The 21,854-nt window shown below is 55.9% G+C and overlaps 2 protein-coding genes across 4 annotated transcripts; both read left to right on the top strand.

Moving 5' to 3' along the window:
• Positions 1–23: 23 nt before the first annotated feature.
• Positions 24–9,941, top strand: PRRG3 (proline rich and Gla domain 3). Of its 2 annotated transcripts, none has more exons than XR_007904628.1 (4): positions 24–101; positions 3,134–3,175; positions 3,764–3,943; positions 4,857–5,346. XR_007904628.1 is itself a non-coding variant. In XM_051788101.1 (4 exons), the coding sequence occupies exons 2-4, from the start codon at positions 3,169–3,171 to the stop codon at positions 8,227–8,229; spliced, it is 708 nt and encodes a 235-aa protein (XP_051644061.1). In that variant the 5' UTR covers positions 24–101; positions 3,134–3,168; the 3' UTR covers positions 8,230–9,941. The 2 variants fall into 2 exon arrangements, 1 of the variants encoding a protein (XP_051644061.1); XM_051788101.1 differs by lacking the exons at positions 3,764–3,943; positions 4,857–5,346 and adding exons at positions 7,011–7,171; positions 7,690–9,941.
• A 1,195-nt stretch (positions 9,942–11,136) lies between these two features.
• Positions 11,137–21,847, top strand: FATE1 (fetal and adult testis expressed 1). 2 transcript variants are annotated; one of them, XM_051788072.1, is made up of 7 exons: positions 11,138–11,260; positions 13,937–14,164; positions 14,714–14,880; positions 15,646–15,734; positions 16,625–16,786; positions 19,166–19,244; positions 19,713–21,847. In XM_051788072.1, exons 2-7 carry the CDS (start codon positions 13,969–13,971, stop codon positions 19,842–19,844), a joined length of 825 nt encoding a protein of 274 aa, XP_051644032.1. In that variant the 5' UTR covers positions 11,138–11,260; positions 13,937–13,968; the 3' UTR covers positions 19,845–21,847. The 2 variants fall into 2 exon arrangements, with proteins under 2 accessions (XP_051644033.1, XP_051644032.1); XM_051788073.1 differs by lacking the exon at positions 16,625–16,786 and having other exon boundaries at positions 11,137–11,260.
• Positions 21,848–21,854: the final 7 nt, after the last annotated feature.

The raw sequence follows: 21,854 nt of genomic DNA, 5'->3' as shown, positions 1-21,854 counted from the left end.
GGCCGAGGGGCGGCGAGGGGCGTGTCGGGGCGGGGCCTCATCTGCCCTCCCTGCCCGCCGGCGGGAGGGAGCGGCTGCGGCGCGCGCGGGGCCGCCATGAGGTACCGGCGGGGTTGGGGGCGGCGGGCACCGGGCGGGACCACCGGGGATGGGGCTGGCCAGGGGTCTCTGGGCGCTCGGGGAAGAGCAGAGTGGCAGAGCCGCGGGGAGACGTGTCGGTGGGGCGGGGGGTGTGTGGTGGGGCAGGGTCTCGCCCGGGGCTGGGAAGCCCCCGGGCAGGTGAGCTGGGGGTCCTGTTGTGGGGTGACAGGTGAGCTGGGGGTCCCTGTTGTGGGGTGACAGGTGAGCTGGGGGTACCCGCCGTGGGGAGGCTCTGGAAGCCGAGGGCGGTGGGAGTAATTTGGAGCTGGGTTTGGGCACGGAGGGGCCGGGGCGGAGGCTGCCGGGGCAGCCGGCGCGGGGAGCGCGGTGGGGTCTGGAGGCTGTTTTGGGAGGACGAGGCTTCCCGTGGGGATCCCACGGTCCCTGTCCGGTGTAGCCACTTCTCACGGTGGATCCTGGCACGGAAAACCCCCAGTGCTGGATCCAGCTGAGCCGCTGGTACCGCGGCTACGTGCTGCCGGCAGAGTCAGCATCCTCCCTGCGCGGCGCGGCGCGGCACGGGGGGCTGTGGGTCCCCCTGCCCTGGACCTGTGCCCCCCCAGCCTGTCGAGGACATGCCATCCCCCAGTGTGGACCCCCCAGGCCCGCTCGGGGGTCGGCACCACGCGTTGCACCGTGTTTTCCCGGCACGATTTCCTCCTCTGGCGTCGGTGACGGGAGCGGGGGCGGAGATGGGGGAGCCTGGGGGAGACACAAATGTGCGACTGCAGCATCCTCACTCCCATGGCTGCATCCCTCGCGCCTCCTCACGGTTGCCTTGGCAACCTCCTATCGATGGGGTATTTATAGAGGATGGGAAGCCGGAGGGGGGGACCGGGAATGGGTGGGCGTCTGCTGGGTCAGCCTCCAGCTTCAGGCTTCTCTCAGCCTGCGTGGCTGTGTGGGGGCGGGAGGGATGCTGCTCCCCTTGGCGTCAGCGTGTGTGGTGCTCCAGCTTTTCCTGCTCGCAGGAGCCGGGGGAGGTGGTTGAGGAATTTGCACGTGGAAATAAAAATAAGTGTCTGGGATGTGTGCCCTTCTCACCAGCGTTGCTCGTGCTTCTGGGCTTGTGTGGACCTGCCTTATTGTTTGCACTTGGAATAAACCACCCCTGAGCTCTGACGCTGGGAGCGTTGACACAGATGCTTGGAAAAAACTGAAAGACTGTAAATTAGATGAAACGACGTTAAATTTGTTGCCTGATGAATGATGTGGGTTATGGAGCCGGGGATCCCGACAGATCCGGTCTTGAATATCCTCATTTCTGTGTCTCTGTCCTCCTGTCCATCAAAGAGGGGGAATGCCCATGACAGCGAGTACTACAGTGGGAACTGTGGCATGTTCTCTGTGCTGTCCCTTCTTTTATCCTGGGGGTTTGGATCTCTTTTTAAAAACTGATGACAATAAAAGCGGGTCAGGTGGTCCCTGCTTAGAGCTGACACATCCTGCCGGGGAATGCATGAATCCAGGGGTCTGTGGGGGAATCCATGGATCTGGAGGGCAGTGGGAGAATACATGAATCTGGAGGCCTCTCACATCCTCCAGGAGGGCTCACAGAAGCAGGGCTGGGCTGGGGGGCATAGGAGGCAGCAGACCCCTCCTGTGCAGTCCTGATACTCTCCTGCTTTCTCTCATTCTTGCTTCAACTCCAGACTGAGGTTTGCAATCTGAACTTTGCAAACTGTTGGGAGGAAGCTGCTTTCTCCCTCTGGAGACAGGTCCAGGCTTGCTTGCCCTTTTGCCACTTACGGTGTAGGAACCTTGGAAACCACGGGAAACCTGATGTTGGCAGAGAGAGGTGCTCCATTTACTGAAAGGTGGCTGTTGTGACGTGTGGTGCTGCCTGCTGTGATGGTGTGTGGCACCAGCCCCTCTGTGTGTGTGAGTGCCTGACTTTTATGTGGGAGGAGAGCTGTGTTTCCAGCCCTGCTGACCCCGTGGAGGGCTCTGTGCTGTCCCTGGCCTCGCTCCTGCTGAGCGGACCCAAGGGCTTTTGGAATAACTGAGTATCTGAAGTCCTGGACCTGAGACCAGCATGTGGTTTAGTTCCTGCTGTTTCTAACTGTGTTTGCTCCTTCATCCACAATAGATCACTGTAGGAGCTGTCTCCTGACAGAGTGGTGGCTTTGCCACAGCAAGATGTCACACGAAGTGAGGCTTAGCCCAGGGTTGTCTGATCCATGGGGAATTGAGCACAGGGAGAAGGCAAAGCATGAAAAACAAGTAGATGACACTCCTCCTGCAGGCAGAGAGGAGTATCCTCTCCTTCTGCAGGGCTTTACTTCACTCTTGTGGGGTTTTGTTTACTATAGTTTTGCTCTTTAAGCGAAAAAGGTGCTTTTCCAGCTGGAGAGCTGCTGTCCTGGGCATGCAGGGAGCTCTGTCACTCTTGCTGCTGCCCTTACAGAGGCCCAACAGCCTTTAGGAGATGCATGTCCTTTTCTTTCCTGCTGTGTAGTCAGCTTGATGGCAGTGGAGCAAACTGTGTGGCCCCATTTATTGCAGATTGTGGGTAGGAGTTGCAGGAGTGAGAACTGGCACAGCTGTGACATTGCTCTAAAACAGGATGACTGCTTTACCTGTATCCATCAATCTCTTGTAGAAGGGAAGAGCACCAGGCTGTTCCCAACAGCTTCTGACATGGCAGGTCATCGTGTCTGCTGATGAGAAATGTGATCTCTCCTTCATCCAGTTCTTCCCTTCCTACTTTGCACTGGGCTGCTTGGGCAGGGCCAGTGGGCTGGGCCCTGGTCCTCCCTGGGCTCCCAGCACTCCAGGAGCTGAGGGTCCCTGAGCCCCTCCAGCCATGCAATGAGTGGGGAGGCAGCTGGAGTCCTTGGCTCTCTGCAGGGGCACTGCTTAGCTGGGATCTGTCCTGGGTCCACCAGTCAGCACCCTGCTTTCTGCATGAATCCGACTCTGGGTGATGGAGGTCTTGGGCTTTAGGGGGTGATTTAATCTGTCAGTGACTGTCCCGTTTTCTTCCCTGCAGGTAGGCAGGAGCCTCCCGTGGCCGAGTGAGGCAGCATGGCAAGTAAGTGCTCCCCAGGCAAGATGGAGAGGTGGCAGTGGTGCTGGAGAGGAGAAGGGGGATGTTTGGCAGCCATCTCTCAGGGAAGGGGGTGCCTGTGCTCTTTGGGGGGTGTTATCCTCTATGGGGAGCTGATGCCATCAGCTGTTACCCCTGGATGAGGTCTGAGGTCCGGCCTGACTTGTGCTTCTCTCTCTCCTCTGCAAGGTGGGAGTCGAGAGGAGGTGCTGAAGGTCTGACCTCTCTGGGACTACCCAGAGGCCACAGCATTTCTTTCTGTGTGTGGTGCTTGCTGTGCAGGACGGGCCTCCCCGAGGCTCTGTGGGCTGACCGGCCCCTCCGCAGGGGCTGCCGGCCTGCTCTGGCACCTCCCAGCAGCAGAGCTGCCACCCCACCAGTGCCCACCCAGGGGGCCACACTGCCCTGGGGCCTGTGTGCTGGTGGCACTGGGGCTCTGTGTTCCTGTGGACGTGGCACCCCCAGAGGAGTGCCTGGACAGCGGGGCTGAGGCTGGCGAGGGTGCAGGGTGGAGGATGGCGTGTGGGCTGTTCAGAGCCGGGCTCAACCCTCCCTCCTCGCTCTCCTGGGCAGCCTGTGTGGAGGCTGCGTGCAGCGTGTGCTGGGAGCTCAAGGAGCATGGCAGTAGTGAGTGGAGAGACACAGAGATCTGTCTGGGATCTCAGGATTTGCTCGGAGTGTCGCCGGAGCCAGCGGTGAAGGTGGAGGCAGTGTCCGTGCTGAGGAGGACGAGGAGGACCCCAGGGATGACAGGTATGCCTTCTTTCATTATGTGTGCTGTGCTGGGTGGGGGAGGGAGCAGAGATCTTCAGGCAGTGTTTTTAAAAGGCTGCTTTAATCTCCAGTTAATGAGGAGGGTGCCCAGCTGGGTCCCTGCCTTCCTGCACTGCTGCCTTTTCTCCCTCCCAGAGCTCAGGGGCTGGCTCACCAGCATTTCCTGGTTGTGGAAGGTGTCCCCTGTGGTGGCAGTGTCCCCTGCCAAGTCAGCCCTTCACGGTGACCCTGATGTGCAGGAGGGGGATGTGGTGATGAGCCTGTTCCCCATCACATGCTGTGCAGCAGCGAGCAGCCCCGTCTGTCCCTCTGCAGGCACAGCTGCGTGTCCTTCTCCAGAGAAACAGCCCTGGGGGGTCCCCCAAGCTGGGCAGCTGAGATGTGGGCTGGTGTTCACCAGGGGCCATCAGCAGCCCAGGAAAACCAGCAGGGATGAGGTGAACCCAGCCCTCAGTCCTGCTTCCCCCGCCTAAAACTCTGATCTTTCCCGAGCACCGGTTCTCCAACTGGTGTGGGGAGACTTGGAGAGGCACAGGGGGTCAGTGCTGAGGGTGCTGGGCCTTGGGAAGTCCCCTCAGCCCTGGGGCTTAGGGACAGGACCTGCTCTGCTGTCTGCTCTTCATGTCAGTTGGGGATCCAGGTTGGGGATGAGAGGCTCTTGTTTCCTGAAAGCCTCTGTGGCTTTCCTGCTCTGGTCCCCAGGCACGTGGGAGCTCTTTGCACTTTCCATGTAGCAGAGGAGAGGGAGCAGTGACTTAGTTTCTGCTCTCCTGCCATTTGTAGGAAATTGCATGTGGGGAGAGACACACCCCTCTGTCACAGCATGCTTGGAGTTGGGACACTGCTCGTGATACCTGCCTGCCTGTGTGTCTGTTTTTATTTCCCACCATAGTGGCCAGTTCAGCACAGCAAAGCAGGGAAGGGGTCAAGTGACCGGTGTCTGCAGGGATGGAAAGCCCTGACAGTGAGATCTGCAGCCAAGCTTGTTGCTCCAACGTGTGCTGAGGAAGTTGGAAAGAGTCTCAGGCTCAAGTGCTGAGGAGGGGAGAGTTCACACCGCAGCCTGATCAAGGTGGGAGGCAAAGGAGGTGAGGCCAGACTTCTCCAGCAAAGGATGGGACATTTGCAGAATGGGTGCTGTCTCTGTAAAATTTCATCTTCTTCTGGAAAGGCTCAAGAGGAGGTCAGCCTGACAGCCTGCTCTCTCTCCAGCCAGGATAACCCTCCTCAACTGTGAAAGCCAAGGCAAGCTGGTCCCTGCCTGCCCTTCTGTGAGATGCCTTCTGTGCCTCTTGAAAATGCTTTTTCGGTTATCTTTGTAAAAAAACAAAAAAAAAAAAACAAAAAAAAAGGTTTGCATAATAAAGTCAATTCTGAGGGAAGATCTGTGACTCACATCATTCATGCTGCTCTTCATTCACACCTCAGTGGTTCAGCCTTCTGCAAACTCTCTCAGTGAAGCAAGGCATTAATAAATCACGAGGGGAAAATGCACCTACACAGCACAAAAGGAGCACAGTGCCTCCAAGCCCAGGATGGTGTAGCACAGCAGTAGTTGCCTCTCACACCATGATCTCATCCCTGTTGATATTTACAAATACTCTCACAAACACCTTGCTGTATTGTTTTAGGAGCAGGATATGTGGAAGGTAAAGCAGAAGGAAAACTGCCTTTCTCCCTGGCAAAAGGCTCCTAAGGAAAGAAGTTGGTAGCTTTCCACTGACTGTTGTGTTTGATCTTCACTGAGATCCTTGTTGAAGGAGTATTTCTGTGTTAGCACCAAGCTGGTCACATGGGAGACTCTGTGTGTCCCCCTGCCTCCTTTTCCTGCATCTTTGATGCTGCTGCTCTGTGAATTAGTTCACCTTGTTGATCCAATGGAAGACTAAGCCTGAGGGTGAAGGAGGTAAATATGTTCCTGTGGATCAGCCAGCTGAACCAATTCATCTTTCTCAAGGGAAGCAGCATGATTTTGTGGCGTGGTGGGAAGAGATAGGGTCAGCCTACAGCTGAGTGTGTTGAGCTGCATTGTGGAAACACTCACTCCTGAAATGTGTGCATGGGATGTTTGGATCCTGGGAGGATCATGTTTTGTGTGAAGTTTCTGCTTTCTGGGCAACAGCTTGTTTGCCTCCTGTGCTGCTGCAGGTCCTGGTAGGTGCCTGCCTGCTGTGCCCCATGGGGGTCTCCTTTCTGCAGAATATGTGGGGAGGGGCTTTGATGTCTCTCTCACAGGCAGGAAGGTGCTCTTCCTGCTCACTCTGGCTTCCTGACTGCATGCTCTGTGGGATCTCCTGAGGGATCTCCAAGGCTTTGGGAGCAGAGGAAGGTTTGTGAGGCCTCTGCACCAAAACACAGTAGGGATGAGAATGTGATGAGAGGAGAGGTTGTTCAGGCCCCCCTCAGTACCTGAGTCATGACCCCCTGTACTGTCCCCGTATGTTGGGGATGTTTGCTCTTGTTGGCTTGGGAGAAGACACAGTGGTTTCTCTAGGACCTGAGCAGAGTCCTTGAAGCCACCTGAGCCTGCATGACCCCTCAGCAGCTGGCAGCAGGGCCAGCAGCTCCCAGCAGGCTGTCGTGCAGTGAACTGTGTGCTGTGAGTCCCTCTCGTGCCAGAGCCCTGGCTCTCCATCCCAGCCCTGCAGGGTCTCCCTTGCCTGGTGGGATCTCCTTTGCAGCAAAGAGGCAGAAAGGTGAAGTTCATCACGGGCAGGACGTTGACAACAAGTATTTTTGGAACCTTCTGTCACTTCTTCAGTTGCCCTGTGTGGCTGCAGCTGCTGCTTCCAAAGTCTCCAGCACCTCAGCCCCGATGGAAGGGCTCCTGGTGCCATACATCTCTGGGCAGACCCCAAGAGCCCTGTGCCCCTCTGGGTGTGCTGTCCCACAGTGGGCACTCTGCTGTGCCACCTCATTTGTAGCCCTGGGCTTTTGGTGTTGGGAATGCCTGTAGCACCAGGAAGCCAGGTGGGAAAGCCTGGCTGGGCAGAGGCCAGGTATGGGGTTGTCCCTGCTCAGCATGTCTCTACCTTGTGTGTTGCAGTGTTCTTGGGGGCCAGGAATGCCCACTCGGTCCTGAAACGCTTTCCCAGAGCCAATGGCTTCCTGGAGGAGATCCGTCAGGGCACCATCGAGCGGGAGTGCATCGAGGAGGTCTGCAGCTATGAGGAGGTCAAGGAGGTGTTTGAGAACAAGGAGAAGACGGTGAGTTTGTCCTGCCCTGCTCCCCAGTGGATGTGTGAGGGCTCACACTTCAGCAAGCTGGAGACAGAGAGGGAAAGCACAGGGGGAACAGCCTCTCCTGTTCCTTTTGTCCTCTTCTGTCTGCAGGCAGCATGCTGTGGCCTCGCTTTCCAGCATGGCTTTCCCTTCCTAGGCCACTGCCTTGGTTGTGCCAGGACACCCCACCCACAGCTGCAGGTCAAGCTGGCACTCCCATGGCACCTGGGAAATCTGTGCTGTTGTCCCTGACTCTCCAGCCTGGGGTTGGTGTGAGCTAAATTTCTCCCTGCTTGGTGTGGGGGCTGTTGGCCACTGTTGAGGGATGTTCCCATGACCACCTTTGTTGGTTCCTACAGCACCTCAGGCGAAAGTGGTGGGGGACATCCGAAAAGCTGCCCCTTTTGTGGGCCTGGGGAAGGCAGTGATTATTGCTGGTGGTGGTCGGGGGGTACTTCTCCCACCTGCAGCACATGATGGTTGTTTCTCTGTTCCCGCCACAGATGGAGTTTTGGAAGGGCTACACCAACTCCGTCTACTCTGTCAAGGACCCTGGGCACAGCACGGAGCGCTCTGACGCCATGTATGTGGTGGTGCCCCTGCTGGGAGTGGCCCTTCTGATAGTCATCGCCCTCTTCATCATCTGGAGGTGCCAGCTTCAAAAGGCCACCCGCCACCGCCCTTCCTATGCCCAGAACCGGTACCTGGCCAGCCGGACGGGACGCAGCCTGCCCAGGGTCATGGTGTACCGGGAGCGCTCCCAGAGCCAGGGGGAAACCCAGTACCAGCGGGAAGCCAGCAACCGGGGGGCTGGAGACGGCAGAGCTGGGGGCACCCCCCCCCAGCAAGACAACACCCTCTGCCTGCCAGAGCACTCGGTCTCCATCCTCTCCAGACTGTCCAGTGCCACCCCCCCGCCTTCCTACGAGGAGGTGACGGGCCACCCGGAGAGCAGCAGTGGGGAGGAGACCAGCGTCTCCTACAATGACCCGCCGCCCAAGTACGAAGAGATCGTGGCCACTGCCCCTGCCACGGGCAAATAGCGGGTCTGCCTCCCTCCTGCCTCTTCACACACTCACACCCACCCACCCGCCCTCCCTTCGCCGTGCCTGGGACCCCTCCCGGTGTCTGTCGGGCCCCCGCCTCACCTGTACAAGCTGGTGCCATCACACAATAGCCTTACCCTCCTAACCAAAAATAGCTGTCCCCAGGTGGGGTGAGGCTGGGCTGTGGGGGTGGCTCTGGAGCCAGCCAGCCATCTCCTGCCCCTCACTCCCCACTCACGTAAGTGCTGTAGCAGCCAGAGCCGAGCAGCAGCTTGTTCCTGGCTCAACGCAGGGGTCTCCCCATGGTGCATTTGATTCCTTCACTTCCCCCTCGAGTAGACATAACATTTCCCATGATTAGAACAGCCTCGCTGCCTCCCTGGGCTGCTGCCCAGCCTTGCCCCATGTCCCCACTGGGCTCTGTTCTGCTCAGGGCTCTGATAAGGAGTTGGGGATGCAGGATTGGTGTGGCAAACCTCTGTCCATCCTCACAGTTGGTGTCCACGCTCTCTGTTTGGGGAGATGGTTCTTCCCCTGTGTGGATTTGTTGCCAAGTGGGAGTGGGGAGCCCAGTCCATACTCTGGTGCCTGTAGCAATATTTGCTGTCTGGAGATCAGGGAGGAGCAGTAAGGAAGGTGTTCTCCTAGATCCCTTTGAAAAGGGGGAAAGGCTCACAGTGGTCTTGTACCTGAGGTAAGTGGCTTTGGAGCAGCAGAGTCTTTTCCTGATGCTCTCTGCTTTCTCCCTCTGGGTTGCTGGGCAGCTGGAGGTTTGGCTGTGGCACAGCTGGCCAAGAGGGTCATCTCTGATCTCAAGCCAAACATGGTCCCACGGCTTTAAGTGGTGAGAATGATCCTTTCTCCTGGAGCGTGGTCTGCCTGGTGTCTGCCCCAGAGGTGGGATTCTGGCACAGGGAGCCTGCGGACAGGCCAAACCTCCCCTCTCCCTCCCCCAATCCGCCCCGCCTGACCCCTCTCTTTGGGGTGCTTTCTCCTTCAGATCAGGTAAAGGGGAATGTGAGTACCCACTCTCCTGGCTCCTCTGGTGGGCAGAGTGCTCGGTGCCCGGGGCTGTGGATGGGGGGCTTGCTGACAGGGATGGGAGCCATGAGACCATGCCTCAACCTGGCCATGCCAGGCAGGAGCAGGGCCAAGCCCTGCCTGGGTGATTGTGGAGCCAGGGCAAGGCAGAGCTGAGTGCTTTGCTGTGGGACCAGAGTATCCCTTTTTGCTGGGCAGCTGCCTTTGGGGTCCAAACAACGGGGCTGTCCTTTCCCAGTCATGTCTGATGGATTAAAATGGGGGTTGTGCTCACCAGCTCCCCAGAAACTTCCAGCACTGCCACCACTCGGTGTTCACCCCAGCACCAGTCTCTCCACCAGCACCAAAAGGCTATTGTCCATCCATTGCAGGTGGCCTGCATACTGCTCGGTCCCAGTGATGCTCTCGCAGCAGGTGCCCTCAGCCCAGAGCTGAGACTTGCCCAGCATGGCTTTCCTGGGGCAGGACATGCTGGCACCTTGTCTGTCCCCTCCCCAGCCTTAGCAAATCAAGGTTATGGGGAGACCAGAGCCTGTAAAAGACCGGAGGGAGACAGCAGGGCTCTCTGCATCCTCTGTCTTTGATGCTCAGTCATTATCCCTGCAGTTTGTACTCTGTAAAACTTGGTATATTTCTGTGCAAAAAAAAAAAAAAGGTATTTATTAAAAAACCCTCACTGTATAACGGCACAGGGTGGCTTTTTCCCACAGAGGGTGTCGTGGTTTATACCCAACTGCCAACTCAGCCCCACACATCCACACAGTCCCCCCTCGGTGGGATGGGGGAGAGAATCAGAAGAGTAAAAGTGAGAAAACTCGTGGGTTGGGATAAAGACGATTTCATGAGTAAAGCTCTGCATGCAAGGAAGGCAAAAGAAGGAATTCATTCACCACTTCCCACGGGCAGGCAGGTGCTTGGCCATTCCAGGTCATCAGGGCTCTGTCACACATAGCAGTGACTTGGGAAGACAAAATGCCATCACTCCAAACATCCCCCCTTCCTTCTCCCCCAGCACAGGGGGAATGTCTCACTGGGCACAGCTGGATTTCCATCCTGGGGGGTGCTGGGGCTCAGCTCTGTAAGGCAGCTGTGGCGGCTGTGGGACGATGGATGACACCAATACCCTCCACTACGGCACAGGACAGTCCCCAGGGAGGATGGGAGGGTCTCTGGAGAAGGAATGTGTGCTGCTGTGGGGCTGGGAATGAATCCCACGCATCCAGCCAGAGCCTTGGACTTCCCTGGACACGTGTGCGCTTCTGAGTGAGAGCTGGAGGGTGTCCTATGAGCCCCGACCAGTGGGCAGGTGAGGTGCAGAGGGTTTTCCTAAGGTCTTTGAGGGGACTGAGGTGCACAGGTTGTCCTGCTGTACCTCTCTGTGCTCCTAAACCCCTTAGATAATCCCCTTTAAATAGCAAGACTAGGGCAGCGGGGGATTTATTTTAAGTCCTTTCAAACCCAGATTTTACGGTCAGGTCTTGGACCCTGTCCCCATTCAGAAGTGTTTAAAACTGTCTTTAATCCCAAACGGATCATTTTATCGCCGCGGAGAGGCCGAGATTAGCTCCGGCACAGCTCGGCACAGCCCGGGCCGGGGGCTGCGGGGGCTGCGGGCTGGGCACGTCGCGGGGGTCGCGTGTGGGTGAGGACGGGGACGTGGTGAAGGTCCTGGGTTTGCTTCTGCCCCCGGCAAGAGCAATTCCACCCCTCCAGCACACGGCTGAGCTGTCCTGGGGACAGGGGGGCACACACCAGGATGAGGTGCAGCCCGTTAATTATCGGCTGCGGCTTTAAGCGCGGAGGGGCGGGAGGGCTGTCGGGGCCGGGCTGGTTGGGGAGGGCTAATTACCGGGGGGGCCGGGCTGATTACCGGAGAGGGTTGGTCTAGTTACCGGGGGGGCGGGCTGCCTCTGCCGGTACCGCCCCGTCCCGGCAGCGGGCGCGGCTGTTTACAGGTCCGACGAGTTGCGTTGGTCTGCGAAAAAAAGTAAGTTCCCCCCCCCCGCACCGCAGTGCCCCCCTTGTCCCCCCCAAAGCCGGTGGGTGCCGCAGCCGGGGCCGGGGCTCTGCGGGCAGCCCCGGACAGCGGGAGCCGCTGAAACGTCCCCCGCGGCCGGGATGTCCCCCCAGGAGGACGTGGGATCCCCCCCGCGCCCGCCCCGGCCGGGTCCCCTCCCGCGTGTCCCGTGTCCCGTGTCCCGAGCTCCTTGCCCCGCACGGGGGTCAGACAGAGCCCGCGGTCCCCGGAGCCCGTGCCGGGGGGCAGCGGGCTCACCCCGAGCCGGGGGACGAACCCTTTCCTCTCCCGCTGAGCCTCTCTCTGCCCCGCTGAGCCGCTCCCCGTGCCGAAGGGCAGAGCTGAGAGCGAGGCACTGCTCCCTCCAGCACCCCATCCCGAGAGGTGGAGGGGGGCGCTGGACCAGGTTGGTACCCCGCCTGCCTTGTTTGGGGTGTCCTGGGCTGGGGAAGGACAGAGAGAGGGAGGTTGTAGAGTTTCCTTCCCCGAGGCAGGTTTTCCTGGCTTTCAGGACTTAAACCTACTCGGGCTTAGTGAGCCGGAAATCCCTGTCACTGCAAATCCAAGGAGAAGTGCCAAAGCAGAGGCTGAGCCTGTGCCGGTGAGCGGGGGGTGTGCTTGGCAAGAGCTAGAAAAAGCCCTGAAGAAAGTTAAAGGAGGAAATCCAGCCACTTAAGCATTTTGTTCTTATGGGTTTTGACAGCTTTTTTTTTTTTTCCTTTTCTTAATAGCTTAGTCTCTCAGAGCCTGCTTCTCACCACCTCCCATCCCTTTGCTCCTTGGGAGCTGCAGTGGTTTCACAGGTGATTAGAAAATGAACCCATCTGCCCTCTCCAGATTTACTGTTATTAATATATGCTGGTTTCCCGGAGAACAGGCTGAGAGAGTAACACAGGGTGTTCACCAAAAATGTGAAGAAGCTCACAGAAGGAAGGCTGTGTACCATGGGCTGGGTGTCTGATGCAGGTTTCCCTTGTGGGACTGGCACCCCTTTGGGACCAGCCCAGGAACTGCTGTCCTGTTCTCAAGTGGGGGGTTCCTGCAAAAATCCACTTTCTTTAAGGTTTTGGGGAGAAGCAGGGTGTGTGTGTGTCACCCACCCATGGCAGTGTTGGTGCTGGGGAAGGTGTGGGACAGCCAGGGGCTGCTGGGCCCCCCCCCACCGTGTCTCCAGCAGTGCCTCTGGAGCAGACCCAGTGCAGGGACAGGGATGAAGTGTCAGCATGGCTGGAAGCAGGAAATCGTTGCTACTGATGCTGGGCAAATGCCTGTTTGTAGTTAAAAGGTTTTTAATGACACAGGAGGAGAGAGCATCACAAGGCAGGTGATCACTGGAAGTGCTGGTTATTGCAGGTGTGGAGCTGGTTCTGCCACCCTCCTGTACCTTGCCCTCATCCAGCTTCACCCCGTTTGGCTTTGGAGAGGGAAACCTCTCCTTCCTCCAGCTATTTGGGCTGTGCTGGAGCAGGCACAGGATGGAGATTTTGACGTAGAAGCAAAGGGGGACCCTTTGGGGCATGGTGAGTTCAAAGGGTGATAGCAAGGAGGTGCAGGGGTGCTGAGCATGCATGTGGCACCTCTGGAACACCAGGGCAGCACTGGGGTCAGGCTGGAGCCTGTGAGCCTCACCAGCCCTTGCTTGGGGTTTTCTCCTTGGCTGCAGCTTTTTGGGAAAGAATGCAGAGAGCCTATACTGGGAGCCAGGAAGGTGTTTTTTGGGGCTCCTCTCCCAAAAGTGTTCGTTGATTGCCCTCACTTGCATCAGTCAGTCAAAGTGTTGGGACGTTGTGGCCCCAGAGCACTTCCCAAAGCCCTGGGACTTGGCAAAGGGGAAACTGAGGCACGGAGTATTTGTGTGTCCTGAGCAGCTGCAAAGCTGCTCTGGCCCTGCTATCAACTGCTCCCAGGTGCAGTGAGAACTGGGGACTGTGTCCCTCCTCACTGCTGGTCCCCTTCTGGAAGGGAGCTGAGCAGGGGGACTGCTCCAGGCTGGGGAAGGTGATGTGTATTTTCCCTGCCCCTCTGGGAGGATGGTTCAGCATTTGGCAGCTGAGCTCAGAGTAAATTCCATCCTGTTCAGCTGGTTGGGGCACCTGAGGAGACGGGTGCTGGACTGTGGGGGGAATGGGGATGCTGCAGTGAAAGTGTGTGCAGAGAGTTTAGTGCTCAGTTTTTCCTGTGGTAACCTGGAAGCTCATCACCGAAATGTATGTTTTGCTTTTAGAAAACCTCATTTTTCCTCAAAGGTATGTGAACAGGAAAATGTGATCCAGCCCTCCAAAAAATCTTTACTTCTGGATGGAAAATATTTTTTTTCACTGTTTTTGAGGGTATGCTGAGCTGCTTTCCTCGCACACATGTGCAGAGCACTTTCCTTGCTGTCAGTTGAGAGCAGTAAGTACTAAGTTCATACTTGGCTCCCAGGACACCTGCAGTGGCCCTGCAGCCTTGTCCCCACCAGCTGGGCTTTTTTGGGACACCCCCTTCTCCCAGACAGCTCCTACAGTGCCTGTCTTATGGGTTGTTTCTGCCTGTATTTTGGCTGTCTTATAGCACATGTGTTGTCCCTGTGCAGGTGCCAGTTTGGAAGAGCTGCCACTGTTGTCACTTTTGCTCAGCTTTCTTTCCCTCTGTGTGAAACCCCAGGGTGCTGGAGGCATCAGAGGAGATCAGCAAAGATGTGGCCACTGTGGGGACTGGACCTGAACCGAGTCCGCTGCGACCTGCACTTCACAGAAGCCATCAATCAAAGGATGCAGGTTCCCAACAGGCTGAAGGTAGCAGAGAGCTGCAGCCCTGTGGAAAAGGAGCGAGTGACAGAGGATGTCCCTCCTTCCTTTCGGATGCACATCCCTGATAGGATTTCTCTTGCAGGTAAAGTCCTGGGCTGTCTGGTTTTTGGGGTGGCTGAAGGTTGGATGGGGTACTTACAACATCCTAGGGAGTAGGATCCCTTTATAAAGACCCCAGTCATTTGCTTTGCAAGAGGAGAGGACAGGGGCACAAAATGCAGTCAGCTTTCTTCTGGAAGGTAGGACAGAGTGGTGGAAAGGTGCTTGGGAAGAGATGGAAAAAGATGACCAAGAGAAGGCAGGAGGGGTCTTAGTTCCAAAAGGTGAGGAGCAAAATGTGGAGGCATCTCCCTCCACATCTCTTAGAGTTCCGTCTTGGCCTCTGGTAGGCTCCCTGCTTTGGGGTGCAGGACATTTGACCCTGTCTTTGAAAACCAGCACTGAACCCTTGCTGTCCTGAAGCAGGGGATGTGCCTCCCTGGGCTGTGCTGCTGCTCAGAGCTGCAGGATGAGGTTTTCGTATGTCTGATACTACACATAGGCTTGGCTCTCCTACATGGGTGGATTTCTCTTCCCTCCTCTCCTGGGGCCGTTCGGGTTGGCTTAACTCTTCTCTCTCTCCTTTCTGTAGAAATATCAGATGCCAGTTTGAGGCCGGTCCCGCTGAGCCAGCAGAGGAAGGTCCCCTCTGTTGTGGTGCACATGTCCCCGGACCCCTGTGGGCAGCCCACCCCCCTGGGGGAGCTCCCTTTCCTGCACACACCCAGCAGGTCGAGCGCCCAGAGACGCAAACGATCGGTACTGTACTGGCAGGGTCCGGGGCTGCCTCTGGTGGGGAACGGGAGCAATCCCAGCTTGGGGTTTTTCCAGAGCTCTGTTATCACCCTGAGCCAGAATTCATCTTGTAGAGTGCTGCCTCCTCCCAGGAGGTCCCAGGAGTGAGGGTGTAGGGATGGTGGGATCCCTCTCTGTCCCATAACCAGGACACACCTGTGTGCTGGGATGTTGATCCTACCGGATCTCCTGCTGCATTTTGTGAGCAGGAGGTAGGCTGAGGTAGGTGCAGTTCCCCCACAACCTTCTTCTGCTATTCTTGAAGTCCCTTTCTAATCTCTTTTTCTCCTCAATGAAGTACAAGGTGGAGCTGGTTCATCATTGCAGTGTAAAGGGTTCTGGGGTCAGAGCTGAAAGCAGATTTTACCCTTGGGGGAAACTAATTCAAAGAGAGGTCCCTGGCATGGGCAGACAAAAGCTTGGTTTGACTTCTGAAGCTGTTGCTCTGCCTTCTCAAGGGCTTTCACCTCCCTGAAATTCAGGAGCTGTTCCTGGATGTGTTATTTGCAGGATTTTTGGTCTGGTTGGAGTCCAGATCAACAAGCTTCTTGCTGGTGAGCCTCTCTCTGCTCCGAGCATGTCTCCTCACCTGCACCAGCATCAGTTCAGCAGGCTGGGGCACATGTAGTGCTCCCAGCACTGAGTACCCTCCCTGTGCAGCCAGGCAGGGCACTGGGGACTGCCCTGTGCAGGTCTCTGTGCCAATGTGGTTGTGTTTGGTTCCAACAGGGCCACCACAGCAGCAGGTCCCGGCGGGACAGAATCCCAAGTGACTGTGCCCAGCTGGCCCTGCACAGCCCAGGACAGCACCATGAGTTGTGAGTATGAGCCCAGAGCCATCCAGGGTGGGTGGGGATCATCATCTCCTACCACTGTGCTGCTTTGGAGCTCTCTAGTGTTGGTGTCCTCAGGGGAGGGGGAGGATCCAGATCAGAGCAAGGCAATGCCTGGCAAGTCCTGCTCTTGCATGAGAGGAACATGGGCTCTGGTGTCAGAGGTTTGTGCCAGGCAGTGTTGGTCTGCAGGGTGATGAGCTTTCTGCTGAGATGCACATGGGACAGCATGTCCCCTCTCACAGCAGGCTGGCAGTGCTGTTGGTCCTGGCCATGGGGCCAAGAGGACCTTGCTGTCCACTCTGCCTTGTCGTGGTCTCTCTGGCTCTGCCTGTCTTCCTCTGGGTTCCTTGCAATGTGCTCTCTTGCTCCAGCACCAGCATGGCATTGTGCTGGGGGCAGGAGACCACTGGAAATGGGGCACCAGGGCTTAACCAGGTTTCTGCAGGGGTTGATGAAACTTGCAGAGGGTGGGCTAGGAGCAAACTTGCTTGTGAGTAGTAACATCGTGATAGTGATCCTCTGCTCATGGCCTTGGGCTCCGGAGTCTCTCCAGTGGAGGAATTGTCTTTCAGTTAATCCCAGAGCAGAGCCACCTTTCCCCCTAGAAGCTCAGGGTCATCCTGGGTGGCATGAGAGCTGCCTTCTGCAACCTCTGTGAGAGTAGCATGGCACACAGCTGTGGCTGGCTTTGGAGGAATCAGGTGGCTGCAGGAGAGGGTTCTCCCACCTGGTGACATTGGGGTCAGGGTGCCCATGGCATTGCCCAGAGGTGCCTGGAGCTGCTGAAGGGATGAAGGGCAGTGCCTAATGCCAGGCTGTGCCCTCTTGCACGAGGTCAGGGAGTAACAGGAGTGATTCTGTGTGCACCCCAGGCCGGACACGGGCCCCCTGCCCACTCGCAGTGCCCCACTCCCCCTCCTCACAGGGGCGGGCAGGATCTACTCCATGCAGAACATCTTCCAGACCATGTACCTCCTGGGCCAGGTGCTCTTCCACCGTGTCCAGGACTCTCTGCAAGGCCCAGTGCCATCCAGGTGACTTTGGTGTGTCCTGAGCCAGCTCCCTGTCCTTCTGCAAGGCCTGGCCTCTGCCTTGCTGAGACGTGAGCCAGGCACGAGCTCTGTGGGCTGCACGGGGCAGGATGGTCCTGCATGGCTGCCTTGGGCTCTGCTTCTTGCCTGTCCTGTCTGCCAGCTCTGGGTGCACCCCACTAACCCAGCCAGGCTCGTGTCTCCTGCTGAGCTTAACACCAGTCCCCTGGGTGCCCTGAGCGATCTAACACCGCCTGTGACATCGCTGGGAGTTCTCTTCACTGCTAAGCAAGTACTAATTTTTCTGTGTGCCTTGATAGCTTGATGGAGAGAAATGTGTGAAGGGAATCCAAGTCCAGAACAGCCTGACCCAGGCCCTGTCCCTGAGAGATCCTCTCCTGCAGAGTCCCAGCACCCTTGACTGTATCTTGGTCACTCTTAATTAGCCTTTCCACGAACTGGCAGCACTAAGTCACTCATCCCACAGCCAGTGCCCCTGGCCAGGGGGTGCTGTGCCTTTGTGCTCACTGGAGCAGGTGTGCAGTGACCTCAATCCATCCAGATGTGCTGGAGTAACAATCTCCACCACCCTTATCTGTGCCAGTGCAGTAAATTTAACATGTTTGAAGACATCCTTGCAGCCTTAAGGTGTCCCCACTGCTCTAAGACTGCTGAGCATCTGGGGAAACATCTAAGTACTTCTAATTCTCCTTGAGTAAAGCCTCCAGGCAGAAAGGGAGGAGAGTGAGCATCCATCATTGCATCCATCATCAGTGGCACATCCTGCCTTCCCTCCCCAGCCGGCCTCTGCTTGCCAGTGGTACAAAGTGATGTCCCTGCTTTTAAACACAGTAGGCTGAGGCTGCCTTCAAACTCTGTTTAATTTCTTAATGAAGTCTGGGCATGCCAGCAGATCTGGTTAGTGGCTACATAAAGCCTTCTCCCTCCTCCCATCAGCAGTGGAGGACATTTATGCCATGGTAGCCTGGGTGACTCCCAGGCCTCTCCCCAGGTCTCAGTCTCCCTTTGAAAGCAGCCACCTTCAAACACCTCTTCTTGGTACTTTGCATCCCTTCAGATGCAGGCAAGATCCCTCTGATACATCAACTTTGTGCCTCTGTGCAAAAGTAAAAATAAAGAAAAAAAAGACTGTGCTGACTTGTTTGTCCTCAAATTTTAGTAAAGAAAAGTCTGGTCTCAAACAGAGACTGGAATATTTGCCTGCCAGTGACCTCTTGAAGGGTATGAGTCATCAGAAGGTAATTTCTAGTTTCTATTCTAAAGGTTGTTCACCTGTATCAACTGGGATTTTGAGTCAAAAGCTGCAGGATGTGTCCTTTTTCCACGGTTCTGTGCTGGGGGAAATTGTATTTGCTTTCTGTTGTGACTGGCATTTTACACTGCAGCTGCATTATATGGAGGTATTATCTCACAAATGTATTTTCAGTCAGAGATTTGCTGAATCTCCACGTGCTCATCTGCCTTGTCTTCAGTGAGATCAACATGTTTCAAACAGGAATAAACACCCTCTCCTCCCCAGGGTCTCCAAGGAGCAGGGTTAGATGCTTGTTAAGCCCTGTGGGATCAGTGAGTGCCTGTGTTTTGCTTGTGCATGGGGGAGTTTTGGTTGTAGAACAGCTGATTTTGGGCTAGCCCGTGGTGACAGGGACGACAGACTGAACATGGCAATTTTGATTTTTCTCACTGTTGGATCTACTTTGGTTTGTGGCTTGGTGCTGTAGACCCTGCAGTGAGGCTTTATCCCCAGGGAATCCCAGTACAGCAGCTAATCCCAGAGGCAGCCCCTGTGTTTTCAGGAGTGGAAGAAAGTGGTGAATGTTTGGGTTGCTTGTTTATGTTTCAAGTTGCAGGTGAAGTTTGCTATAAGAGCAAGAAGTGATAGTTCCTTCCACCTGTGGGATCCTCACCTGCTGCTGTAAATGAGATCATCCCTCCATTTTGGCCCTGTCACACATATTTACCTGTCTGACTCTAAAGATGGCTCTAAGATCCAACCCTCAGTGAATTCCTGGGACTGTAGAGAATGGATGCTTGGTAGATAAGTTTTCTCTCTGTTGGATTCTAAAGAAATACAAGCATGTGTGTTCCCTGTTACCTGTCATGGCATGTACTGTGTGTTTTGTTGTGATCCCTTTGGGTGCATGGTAGAGGGGTATAAGTATGCATGGTGGGGGTTAAGAAGAGATGAGCAGATGCTGTGCAGGTGCTGTTTCCTTTCTCCTGGTGCTGCATCCAGGCAGCACAACCTGGGCACACACACTCTGCCTGCATGACCCAGCTCCCCGTGGCAGTGCTTGTGGGGGGACAGCTGCACCCCTTGAGCAGTGCTGATCCACCTCCATCTCTGTTTTCTTTTCCCAGCTCCCAGGAGGCTGGTCCAGCCACAGAGAGCACCTTGGAGGAGGTCGGGGTGTCTGAGGTGGCAGCGATGAGAAAGCAGGTGAGACTGGGGGGGGAAGGGCTGCAGATGTTCCCTGGGAAAGCCATGGGAGGGAGGGTGGGTGAGGAGTCTCCAGGGGTCTGTTGCTCAGTCCTGATGGGCTGGTGCTGTCATGCTGGTCCTACCTAATGGAGAAGCAGGAGAGGACTTGCACGTGTGTTGACCCATTGAGCTCCTACCCCCAGGGGCTGTAGGGCTGCAGGAGACAGACAGACCCTTCTGTCTGTGGGTAGGGAGAGGGGCTCACTCTTCTGATGGGAAGGACCTTTTCCTGAAGCATCTGCTGCAGACCTGAGGCACTGGTACCAATTCTCCCCCACAAAGATAGCTCTCTCTTTAGCAAAGGAGGACCTGAAGAAGTCATCAGCTCCCATCCCTCCATCCTGTGCTGTCCCATGCCTCTGGGGTGCAGCCAGTGTGCTGTGCTTTGCTGCAGGGCTGACTCTGGCCCCACTGCTTCCCTTGCAGCTGGCGAGGATCTCGGGGAGGCTCCGTGTGCTGGAGGAGCAGTGCCATGCCTGGCAACAGAAGGAGGCCCTGGTCTACTCTGTGATGATCTCTGCCTGCCTCATCAACACGTGGCTCTGGCTGAGAAGATGACTGCCCATGCCTGACCTCCCTGCTCCCCTGGGCAGAGAGAGGATCCTTTCTCGTGTACTTGCCAGCAGTAAAACTACGTGTTTGTCCTTAACTTGACCTGCTTTTTGCACTGTGGGCCCTTGGGGATCCGTGTCCTTTAGGCCTTGATGACAATGAAGGTGCCATCCCTCTCTAGCACCAGAGGTGGGTGAGGGAGATGCTGAAGCTGGACCTTGTGCTCCAACAAGTGGAGATGGTGCTGGGGCCGTGGGGTGCAGGGATTATGGCCCAGCAGGTGCAGTCCCAGGCTCTGTGTACATTAGCAGCCACCCTGTGTGTTCAGTGGGGCCAGTGCCTGTGTAGGAAGCTGCTGTGAAAAGCTGAGGCCTTCTAAAGAAATCGGTGGATGACACAGGAGGTGTCTGTTCTGTGCAAAGCAAGGGGAGACCCTCTGGCCCTTGGGCTGTCTGCCAGGGGAGTCACAAAACCAAGGTGTTGGTGTTGTGGGCATGGGGTCCTGTTACAGTTGTAGCACGTGGTTCTACAGCCCAATCCCCTCGCCACACCACATCTTGGGTAACTCAGCTCTGACCCCATAAATGTTCTCAGCCAACTGCTGTGGTCTGCTCCTCATATTCTGTAGAGTGATTGAATGTTTCTAAACTGCTTTTGGAGTTTCTTTTCCTCACAAAACTGCTGTTTGGTGGCGGTAGCACTGCCAGGTCTCCTGTGCCACAGCCCCTGCTCTGGGAGGGATGGAGGTGGAGGAGCCAGGAGCTCGCATCCCTGCAGCTGCTGCTGTGCCACCACCCCTGTCAGCTCCCATCTTGCTGGAGGCAGTTCAGCAGTGGGTTTGCAGATGTTCAAATCCAGGGTGACTGTGAGAGCATTGCTGACATCTGGGCTTACCCAGGAGCTTGGCTCTTTCCCAAAGAGATTTACATGGGAAAATCCCCGTGGTGACTCTATGGATTATAAGACTTTGTACCAGCAGTGATAGCCCCAGACAGGTCATGGAAAATCACCCATTAGCAGCAGGAGGTATTTTTTGGGTTTCCAGTGCTGAGGGGAGGATCTCTCCCAGGTCTGCTGCCAAGCTGTAGCTTCAGTGATGGTACAAGAACACAGGTGAAGGAAATTCCTGACCTGGATGCTCTTTAGCTACAAACGAGCCCAGTTCAACAGCTTTGCTGTTTCTTTCCTTCTGTGGAGTTCAGTAACACTTGGATCTGAGGTGACTTTGAGATGCTTTTGGTTGCTCATCCAGCACATCTGCTGGAGTTGTGCCCGCAGGCTCTGGGGACAGGTTTTAGCAAGGCTTAACAGGACCTGTCTGTGCCACCTATAAGTAATTACAGCTGGATCCACAGGTCATCCAGATGTCTCAATAGCTTATTTACTGACATGGATGCTTGGCTGTTTTCTGCTTGAAACTGCATCAAGCATCTGTGACTGTAAATCTGGCAGCTGGACACTGACTAATAAATAACTGTCCCACGAGTAATTGCAGGTCTGAACCTGTGGCTGATTGCTGAGCAGAGTGCTGGGATTTATTGCAGAGGAGAGCCAGGATGGTGTGGTGGGCTTGGCATGTGGGGGGTATGTAAGGGACAGGAGCACTGATGGCTCAGAGATGTGGTCAGGGTCACCAGAGGACCTTACACAACAGGTATATTATATAAGGGGGCTACTTCTGTGTGAATCATGGCAGGAAATATGGTAATTGTTTGGTCTGGTTTCTCTTCTTTGAGAGGTGCAAACATGTTTGGAAGAAGCTTGAGTTTTTTTTTTTTAAGCTGTATTTTAGGGTGAGAAGGACTGACCCTTTGTGAAGGCACACCTTCAAAGGATGGCTTGAAGGTGTTTGGAGGAGAGGTGGTCAAACTATATGTGTTCTCATGGGCTAATTATTGACAGGGTGTGGAGAGATACAATATGACTTTTATGTAAGGCATAAATTCTGCTGTAAATCTGGAAACACTGATCACAAAATGCATGTTTTAATAAACTCTGTGTGTTCTGGATGTGTTT

The sequence above is a fragment of the Manacus candei genome, unplaced genomic scaffold (assembly GCF_025592945.1).
Source record: "Manacus candei isolate 608988 ecotype Guabito, Panama unplaced genomic scaffold, ASM2559294v1 h1tg000003l, whole genome shotgun sequence".
In the NCBI taxonomy this organism is placed as follows: domain Eukaryota; kingdom Metazoa; phylum Chordata; class Aves; order Passeriformes; family Pipridae; genus Manacus; species Manacus candei.
Note: the sequence above shows the minus strand (reverse complement) of the source record. Positions and strands in the feature narration are given on the sequence as shown.